The 10907-nt window shown below is 39.9% G+C and overlaps 1 protein-coding gene across 1 annotated transcript in view; it reads left to right on the top strand.

Moving 5' to 3' along the window:
* The window catches only part of sntg1 (syntrophin, gamma 1), a 36163-nt gene extending 27360 nt beyond the window's left edge, over nucleotides 1-8803 (top strand). The window contains exons 14-19 of the mRNA XM_069684619.1: nucleotides 955-1071; nucleotides 2484-2555; nucleotides 3147-3299; nucleotides 3478-3570; nucleotides 6751-6861; nucleotides 6978-8803. Coding sequence (XP_069540720.1) covers nucleotides 955-1071; nucleotides 2484-2555; nucleotides 3147-3299; nucleotides 3478-3570; nucleotides 6751-6861; nucleotides 6978-7160 — 729 coding nt within the window. The 3' untranslated portion in view covers nucleotides 7161-8803. The remainder of the gene's footprint in view (nucleotides 1-954; nucleotides 1072-2483; nucleotides 2556-3146; nucleotides 3300-3477; nucleotides 3571-6750; nucleotides 6862-6977) is intronic.
* The last annotated feature ends 2104 nt before the right edge of the window (nucleotides 8804-10907 follow it).

The following is a 10907-nucleotide window of genomic DNA, read 5'->3' on the forward strand; positions in this document are numbered from 1 at the left end:
ATTCTCAGTTAATAACTTAAAGCTCCTTTGAGTTTTTCACAGGTTATGAAACAGACTGAAATGAATTCTGATTACTCTATAGATTGATCATTTATATATAGTTATTTTTAATGCCTGTAACTGCTGGCGGGGGGTAGGTGTCAGACGAAGCGATTAATGCACGCTGCCTTTGTTTACATTTTCCAGGGCAAAAATTTTAAGTAAGTGATACATATGATTGTTAAAGAAAGCAGGAGGAGATTTGCATGTACAGGACAAAATCAGCAAAGAGATAAGAGGTACGGTTTTGAACGAACCGAAAGTTCCTCACAGCAGCTTTAAATCACAAAACATATTTTAATGGCAAATAAGCAACAGCCGATGAATACACTTTTAAATGTCAATTTTTTTGGTTGCAACTTAATCGAATAGCTAGCAATACAAAACGAAAGGGGCCTTGAGACAAATCTGTAAAATAATAGGTTAAGTTACACGATGTTGGTTACGATAGCTAGTTAGCCAGCTAGCTACCTCTTGCTAAGCGACAGAAGCGGTGTTCGGTGACGCAAAAGGTATGGGTGGGAACAGCTGGTGACGCAAACAGGAAATCCTCCGTAGACCAGACCGTCTCATTTCAGTTCGGCCACAGTGGGCTACGCAGGCTATGTATGACTCATCCTTCTTAGACCGTGTCCTTCGAAGGATGTGGCCCCCGAGTTGAGACACACCTAACATAGGACCTGGTATTGATCCAAACTTTACGATGCTGGTATTCAGATCAAGACTCAATATCAGTAGTATTGTCACTTTAAACTCAAAATATGTTTGGAGGTAAATGATATGTGTATGTTGGTGCAGTTGCTCATAGTTAGGACCTGACTCAAGAAAAATGTGGTTCACAGCCTTTGTAATCAATATCCTGTACCCTTAGGTCACATCCCTCAATTTCACATCTGTTTTTTCACTGTTTGATAGATCATCTACATGGGCTGGGTGGACGAGAAGGAGCAGGACTCCGTACAGGACCGAATGTATTCACCAAAGTTCCTCGCTTTGAGGGGTTCCTCACTCTTCAAGTTTTCAGCGCCTCCTGTAAGTTCTGATTTACTCTCACTACTTTGAACCATCAAACTTCCATGTTTGATTTGATGTCTTTCAACTCCGCGGGAGATTTTTCATTTGACGTTAATGTTTTGTCGAGGAAGGAAATGCTTTCCTGTTCTCAAAAAAAAAACGGAGGCAACTCACTCATAATCATTTGTGCTGCATTGATCTTCCTCTTGATTGATGATGATCATTAAGTCTGTTTACATTCTGCCAGCCACTTAAGTGATTATGACAAGAGGGATAAGCTGTCGATGGTGCTGGGGATGGGAAAAGATTGATAGATAACCGAAATTGCCTGCTCAACTTGAATATGCTGATATAAATGGAATATGCTAATTAGAGTGGATGGTGGAATATAGCAGGCTGCCTGTTCAGACGATGTGACAAGCCTCTTCATTACTGCACACTATGGTTACCTGCGAGACATATTTCCCCTCATATGGCAAGATGACAGTTTGGAATTAAACAGCCATTCATCAATAACTGACCGCTGGCTAAAACTCTAACAGTGATTGTCCAATCATAGTTTAACAATGGGAAGTGTAAATTACAGGCTTTGGATATTTCAATGCACTGTTAAAATTGTGAGCATGGAGTGTAGTCAGTGTTGTACTTGGTTTTATAATTAAAATGGTGGTGTCTGTTTTGTTTAACTACCTTTTAAAAACCACTGCATTGTTAGCCATAAACGTTAGCATGTGAGGGCTAACTAGCGTTCTGCCTATACTGTTAAAGTAGCACTTGGAAAAGGGCATTTTATCAGCCAATATATTATTGGTTTTACAGGTTAGCTGGTGTTTGGAGATACAACAATTAAAGCATAATTCTAACCACTTCAATGTCCAAGGTGTTTTTCTGTAGTATCTGAGGCAAGACCAAACCATCGAAGGGCTAGGTTAGCGCTAGGTTAGAGCTAGGTTAGCTTGCTGTATTTTAACCCTGGATGTATAGCTTATCTGTGCATTTTTATAAAGATTTCCATGTCCTCTATAGTACATGAATCATCAACCAACTACAAGTATTAGCATTAGCATTAGCATTAGCATTAGCTTACGCTAGATACAGCTGGTAAACGCTGCTAACTAGTTGTCATTTCAGCCCACTAAAGCCGTGGTTCTCAACTAGACAGGAGAAGCTGCTTTTGACCTTTGTGTGAAATTAATAGCATTATAGTTACCTAAAATTACTGCACATTTAATGTTAGCTTAAATAGGCATAGCAACATTTACTGAGAAAGGTGGCTGAGCAAACAGGAAATGTGTTTGTTTTAAAGTATTTCCAAATGACTCAACTGCAGTTAATGAATGAATGAATTAAGGGACATGTTTTTGCTTTTACTTCTTTTTAATAAAACCATTCTTTAACTCAAAGATACATTTTATAATATATAATTTCAGGTGACAACATGGGACTGGACCAGAGCAGAGAAAAGCTTTACCGTGTATGAGATCATGTGCAAGATCCTAAAGGTAAGGCAGGCTTCTCGGTTTCATTTCTTTCTTGCATTTAAAGAAGCAACCCTCACACCAGATACATCGAGAGAATATAAAGCAGGAAACGGAGGAATTCACTTAAGTACAAAACTCCCTGATATATTAGAATTTGTTCTACTTCATTCCCACAGAGGCACTCAAGGTTCACATTGTATTGTGCAGTTTCTGCTGGTTCGAGGTCACTTCGAATTGGATTGAAGGAATCTATCTACAATTCGTTATCTCCAAACTCATTATGTTAAACTTTATTCATACAGATTCACGCTTTGAATCAGATATGTAAGTTGACCCGCACTGCTATACCTATTACAAAGCGCTACTTGGTTACATCTAGCTAGAAGAAAATATATCAGGGTGGTGGAGTTCAGCTCATGTAAATGTTGAGAAAAAGACAGAAGAAGAATTCAAATGCTCTTAAAGCCGCAGTAATCAGACTTGACTGCATGTCAAAGTAAGTAAAGCTCCCGCCAGCTTCAAGAAACCGCATCGCTGTTGCTTTGCCTCATCTCCACGTCACTCTGCCCATCTGTACCTGATCAGCATGGCGGCCGTACTGTCTTATCTTAGGATAATGACCTTCTGGACAAGAGGAAGCACTGCTTCAGCGTGCAGACGGAGACCGGGGAGGACTTGTTCTTCAGCGTGGAACTGGAGTCGGAGCTGCTGACCTGGGAAAAGGCTTTTCAGATGGCCACTTTCCTGGAGGTGGAGCGGATACAGGTCTGCACCTGAACAGTCGTGCGAGAACGTGTCGGGAATTGTGATGATTTTAATCTAGCACACTGTTCCAGCTCAGTTGTTTTAGTACAAAGATTGATAATGCTCATGTGACATTTCCAGCTGAGCAAAAGTGGCTTTTGTGTCCTTGGGGATAACATCTTGTTCTCATACTCCGCAGTGTAAAACATATGCCTGTATCATGGAGAGCCACCTCATGGGACTTACAGTTGACTTCAGCATGGGCTTTGTGTGCTTTGATGCAGCTTCAAAGGTGAGTGTGCGGCTCCATCATCAATAAGAATATGTAAAAACGATCCCGTCAATGGGACATTTCAGACGACTGTATTGCACACAGGGAGATGAAATCAATCACATTTCCTCAGCTTGACTATTTCTATTTTTATGCGCTGCTAACTTATTCTGCACTGTATGCATTTTGAGAGCATGAGCACATTTGTTTTGACGGCTGCTTCCCCCCCAGCACCAACCTCTCGCTCCTGCCTGCAGTACATTTTGGCCTTTACCCAAGTCCGAGAGGCATGCAGACAACTCCACTGGTGCACATTATGTGGATGAGCAGGACACAAGCACTGCCATATTGTTCTCTAAGATTTTGGCCCTAATTCCTGCAATGTGAAGCAGCAATGTCCCCGAAGGACGATAAAAATGTTGCCAGCGCATTGTTTACAGAACAAGATAGGGAAAACACGATCCATATGTACACTGAAAACCGCACACAATACACTAGGAGGGATAACTCTGTAATTAAAATCTGCTATTGGCAAATTTCAAAAACCATGTTAGAATTAGATTCGATCGGACACAGCACAAATATAACTCTGTTTAACAAGTTGAGCTGTAATCTGCTGGCTCGGGACGGAGTGAGATGTTCCACCATGGCAACAAGAGCGGCGATGCTCCTGTGTTTTAAAAGAATTGAAACAAGGACGACACCTGCTCTGATGACTGCGGCTGTAGAGTGAGATTATGATTTGATACACAAGTTAAGGAGAGAAGCAGCGAGCTAACATCAACAAGATTGTTTAAATATAATAGGCAATAAATATATTATGTTTTTCAGATCCTTTATTTAAGTAAAAGTAGCAATACAAGAAAACTGTCAGTAAAAGAGCAGGATTTTAATTTTTGCTCGATGCCTATTAAACCTTCATCAGAATCTCACTTGGATCAAATTTTAAAGCCCAAGGCAACTCATTTAACAGAATATGAACACATCAACACAAATCTATTGTCTATTCAGACATTAAGCATTTTCTTGTGGTTTATTTAGAAGAAAAAAGAACAAAAAGAATTCATGGCGCCTGCTGCCTCTGTTGCTCTGATTAAAAAACCAAAGCCCCCTCAGGTGCCTGTTGGTCCCATACCTGCCTACCTGTTTAAAACTGAAGCGCCCGTAGTGCTGCCAAATTCGTACAAATCGAGACTAGTTTTAAATATATAAATACAGATAACAGGCAAAAGAAAATATCTAAATCTAGTAGAAATAAAGCTGAAATCTAGAACAAATCAAATAATAGAGAGCCAACAGTAAAAGTAATCATTATACAAGAGAGTGGCTCCTGTCAGAGTCATATTATTATATGTTGTGATATTGGATTTAATGTCTAAGTTTAATGTTATGTGAAGCTAGTTAATAATGTTAGGTATTACTGTATATCTGTAGAAATGTATCAGGGTTTATTAAGGGCCTTTTTTATTGGAGTTATTATTTTATGTGTTTGGCCTCGAGGCTCCGACCTCATCACTCCTCGCAGATTTATGTCACATGCAGAGATTTGAGTAGTGATGAGATAATATCTTAAACCCCCCCTAGCCGAAGCCTGCAGGTGGATGCTGAGGCTGAAAGCAGAGTGCAGTACTGGCGCAGGGCAGCAGTGACAATGACAGAGCAGAGGGAGGAACTGGAAACCTTGCAGCTTAAATAGACTGCCAATTTGGGAGGAAGTGTTTGACAGGTGACTGTGGAGATTGATGCTTGTCAAGTGTGAAATCAGTGCAGCTCAAGTAGCCTGCCTGAAGTAGCTTGCAGACGTCGCCCCATTAGAGTAAAGAACTAACAATTTTTCATTGTAAACTTAAAGAGCAATTCTCCCCTGGAAAAAAGCCACTGTCAGTCAAAGCTGGTGTTCCCTGTAATCAATAGAAGCAATCATATTTGAAATTGGCGCCATAGCTGTGGAGAAAGTTGTACAAACAGCTCGTGGTTTCGCCCATTCTACATTCCTACAACACCCAGCATGCATTGCGCCCCTACCTCTGTGAGGAACGGCCCAGTGAGAGACGCTCGAGTGAAATACTACAGTTTACCAGTCAAGGACATTGATCGCTGCAGGCAACAGCTCAGAGAGGTACAGAATCTGAAATGAGGAGAATATATTGGTTGATCATCTAAAAAAATCAGGTCTGCAGTCTACATTTCAAACCTGACGATTTTGAACGAGACATGACATCAGAGGTGGGCGTCCTAGATTGAGGAAGTGTAGTTTAGCAAGCTCCCTGGAAACAGATGACTTGTTTTACGTAGCCTAGCGGAGGGGCCCATTGGAGAAGCGGATAGCGTCCTCCAAAGCCACAGAGTGAATTTTTTTTCCTAGAATAAGGGCATTAGCTCCCAATAATAGCATGATAGGACCGAGGTTTAAAATTGGCAAATTGGCCCTTTAAGTTAAATGGAAATGTAGGTTTTGTATGGACATATACGCCACCGCTGCATTAGCATACAAATGTCTCTGGAGAATCTGACCCTACAAGGAAACCGAATTAACACAGATTTTTTCCATGTAGCTGGTGATGTCATCACCTCGATCACACTGAGCAGCAGAGTCTGATTGGAGAGTTAAAGAGGTGACACTCTTCCTCTTACGCTCATGAAAATCTCCTCTGGTTTAGATTTCTTTTCCGCCGCATTATAAGACACATCACAGAGATGTCATGAGTATATGGTATGTTAAACATGATTCCTTACGCCATAATTAATCAGGTTGGTGTCAGAGTAATGATTACAGGAACAGTATTGCAGCATGTATCAAACAGATACATATTCATGTGAGGAGCGTGGCCAGATGTCTACCTGAGGAGTCCGTCTGGAAGCTGACAGTCGTTTGGCTCGCTGTGTAGCTTTTGTTTATTCACTTCAACACTAATTGAATCACAGACGCTCGGCTATTTCAGGTGAAATTGCTGCGGCTTGTTAAATTTCCCAATGGCAGAAATAACAGGTTTATATCTCACAAGGACTGCTATCTGCTGGATCTGCTGACGTGCCCCATTTCTCACTGGATCCATGTGGATTTTAACATGAATTATTCATGAAATAGTGACACAAGAAGGAATTCACATATTAGATTGAAGCAAATAAAGATTTATAGTCGCATTGTCGCTGTTTGGAGTTTACAGTCAGACTCATAGCATGTGTTATTTCTACATTCAGGCGGTGCTGTGGAGATACAAGTTCTCCCAACTGAAAGGATCATCTGATGATGGAAAAAGCAAGATTAAGTTTTTGTTCCAAAATCAAGACTCCAAATCTATTGAAGCAAAGGTAAAGCCCTTTGAAAATCTTGTTGAAAAGCTTCTCTATTGCATTAAATATCTCTCAAAGCAACATGCGCATAGAAAATAAATACTCACATCAGGATTTTTTCCTCTCTCTTTCAGGAGCTGGAGTTTTCAAACCTCTTTGCCGTGCTTCATTGTATTCACGCTTTTTTCGCTGCCAAAGTTGCTTGCCTGGACCCCGTGTTTGTGGAGAGCCAAGGCACTGCAGCGACCACCGGGTTTCCTTCTCTTTCCACTATCTCCTGTAATTCACAGACTCCTAAACTCAAATACGCCACTTGACAGGATGTGCTCTCCCAACACCCTCTGTGAAAAGACTCTGCTTTTAGCCGAGACCGTGGCGTAAAGCGTCGGACAGGAGAACTGGATTATGTTCAAATGGTGACATTATGGAGGAGAGCTGTACACAGTGGTGGACTTAAAGACCTCTCTCGGAGGGATATACTTGATATCTTAAAGACGTTTCAGATTTCTGGAATAACTGTGGACCTAAACACGAACCTCGACTTTGAGAAACTTCCCAAAAAGACTCACAAAATGTGCGTTTCAGAAGATGTTTTTAAGTGAATTTGTTCTTCTCTTGATCCTCAGACATCCTTATAATCGACACACCACAAAGAAAAATAAAGTTTTCCCTTTTTATGTAATTTTATTGAAGACTTGAAGAGTTAAAACAAAGCAGATTTTATCCTTTTTTTGCTCCACATCAGGCGTTATATCACTTGAAATTTATCTGGACCCTGGATATGATAACGTAGTGTGACGACGCTTATTATATGTCCAGTTTTATGTGTGTTCTTCAGATGAAAACTTTTCCTACATTTGTACTTCAAATATTATTATAAATTATTCTCCACTGGAGTCCAACTGAAAGCCAAAAGGCAACATCAATCTGATTCTTAATCTGAGTTTAGACTTTGGTGGACGGATATACTAAGTAACCTATTTTTTTCCTCTATACATGCCGTTTACCCACAGGTTGAGGTCTGAATATAACTACTTCCTGGATTCCTGGACCGAGCGGTCGAATGAAAGCATAGTTTTTATTGTATGGATGAAGAGTGACACTTTCAGGTTCACCACCCACGCAGCTAAAATCAGACCCCACTAAACATGATTAGAAACACCTTCATCATGTTTACAGCACTTTGTTTCCTCTCAAACTTGATTATGTAAATAAACAGTGACATTCAGATGAACTAAAGAATTATGAATCATAGAGATTACTTGAGGGATTACTTGTAGGGATTATGGCATTTGTTAATTTGATGGACTAGGTAGATAGCTCATAACCTTGTGCTCTCTTCATCGTTCACTCTATGGACCAATTTAGAAGAATAAAAATCAGCTATGGTGTCTTTTTTTGGAATATTTTAGCTTTTTTTGACTTCCGCTTGTAAATATGAAAAGGTAATTTTAATCGACAATGAAAAAACACACCGTGAGGGGGGACTAGAAATATGTAGCGTCACGTCCTCCAAAGGCTGGAGGTGCCCCCCTTTAAACTTCACTCTGTGTTAAACTGTTTGTACATGCAGCAGAGTGACAACTAAACTATCGTTTTCAAATAGAGTTCAGGTCAATTAGTGTAATTAGTCATGCTCTTACCTTCCATTTACATAGTGGAATCCAAACAGAAGAGGCCCATGGGTAAGTAAACTCTAGAGGATAGAAAATTAAATGGGGTCAGTAAAGTGCTTGGTACTGTGCGGGGCTTGTTAAGCTGACGTGCGTGTCAGAGGGAGACTAATGGTGGTGCGGTCTATGCAAAGAAAGTCTGAGTGATGCTTTTGTGCTTTAAAATTATCCCAGTTGCATTCCCTTATAACACAGGATCTAAAGAGTGAGGTTTATTTTATTTTTAGCAGATGTTTTATTAACAAATATGCTGTGTAATAAATTAATAAATGAGACCTTTTATAACATGGCTCACTTGTGGTCAGTTTTATTTTTCATGTGTGGGTACTCTACTGAATGTTATTAGACTATTCGAAGTAGGCTATGTCTGCAATCAAAAGTGTATAATCATTTCTGCACTTAAATGTTGCTATTTTTAACATTCTGGTTTTGCACGTGAGAAAATACTCCTCATTGCCTTGGATGAGAAGGTGGATGCCACACTGGGGCGGCTGTAGCTCAGTGGTAGAGTCAGTCGTCTCTCAATCGGAAGGTCGGGGGCTCGATTCCTGACTGCTATGGTCACATATCAAAGTGTCCTTGGGCAAGACACTGAACCCCAAATTTCTCACGGTGGCATAGCCATCGGGTATGATCACTTAGGTCATTGTCATCAGTGTGTGAAAGGGTGAATGTAATATGTACTGTAAAAGCAGCCTTGAGTGGTTGGAGACTAGAAAAGCGCTATATAAATACAGTTTACTCTCATGCTTCCTGGACCCAGTAAACAATTAGCATAGCTTAGCACAATGACTGGGAGCAGAAGGAAACAGTCCTAGTCCTGTACCAGAGTTATCAAAACCCACCTTAGTTCTTCTAAAGCTCATAAACCAACGTTTTACATTACTTTTGTTAGATCCAAGTGCACCAAACTGTAATATTTTCAGACACCATTTGAACCAATGACTGTATTTGAACATGGTTATTTCAATAATAGACACAATTAATTCCATGTTATAAATGAACAAACTAAATGCCTACAAAACGTTTTCAACAACAACCACAAACAATCAAAGTGACCACAAAAAGCATCTGTGGATTTACAAAATACTCGTACGCAGCTTTACGTAAAAACTACCGCAGCGCTGTTTAGATTTGGATCAACAGATTCGTCTAACTTTACTATGGAAACAGCAACAGACAACACCTGTTAGCCAGCGGCTGCCTCCCAGCTGTAGCTAACGTTAGCCCGAGGCACACAGGACAGAAGTAGCTAACTTACTGTTTCAATGCAGCTCAATCACAGTCCTCTTCTTCACCATCCTCCTCTTTATTCTCCATCAGGGGCAAAACGACGCAAAGTAGCATTCTGTCATTATAACAAGGGTAACGCGGTCCGTAATCAGCTGATTAGCACGTGGGCTACCTGTAGTATTCCACTGAATCAATTCAACACTTGCATTAACTCCTACACTTACCTACCTAGCAACTCGTCGGCTAACTTAAGATGCCAACTTTACGGTGCTTCCGGTGTAGCCCATGAAGAGGCCCTCACCTGCAAACCCTACTTATAACTCTACTCAATAAAGACATATTTAAACTATATTTTCACTCAAATAACCATATAAGGTACAGTATTACTTGTCATATTGTTAATACATCACGTACAATGTAAGCACATCAAAAATTGGATGTGTCTATTAAAAGTAATCGAAAAACCCATTTTTTGTAAAAACCCATACTATTTAAATAAATATAATATTTTCTCATGGTTCAAAAATTGCTTTTACTCAGCAGGTTCTGCTTACATCAAACACTTGCGTCCACATTACTTCTGTTTCCTGCAGGCAAAGTAAGGAGAGTTTTGCATCAATTATGTATATGCTCCTCACAAGCAGTGGTTGACTGGTCGGTCAGTCATTACAAACTCATGCTGTGCAGTCAAATAAAGTTTAAAACTATATTCTGAATATAAATAAAGCTACCAAGATAAGTTATAGGAAATATCAGTGTTGGGTTAGCTTATTTCAATTGAAATACACGACACTTTTTTGGGATAATGAGTTGACAGTAAAGATTTATAATCAGGAAAGAGCCTGGTCTCTTTGTTTATTACTCCACCTTAGCGTGTCACTAATTCTCATAAATCTTCTTGAAAATAAAACAACACAAGCTTCAAGTAAATCCCCTATCACAAAATGTAGCTTCACAGTTTCATATTTCATCAAAAGTGAAATGTAAAGTAGACAGAAAATATATTCATAGCAACTTCTTTTTCCATCAAATTACGCGTCTTACAGCCATGTTACCTCATTGTTTCCTGTGGTCAAAGGCAGAGGAGGTCTGTCAGACATCAAATATATTACACTATTAATTTTTACCACATAGTCTTGAGGTTTCTTAAGGGCCTTT

This window comes from Semicossyphus pulcher, unplaced genomic scaffold, assembly GCF_022749685.1.
Source record: "Semicossyphus pulcher isolate SPU_LCO1_2020_fin unplaced genomic scaffold, fSemPul1.0.p SCAF_7, whole genome shotgun sequence".
Taxonomy (NCBI): Eukaryota; Metazoa; Chordata; class Actinopteri; order Labriformes; family Labridae; genus Semicossyphus; species Semicossyphus pulcher.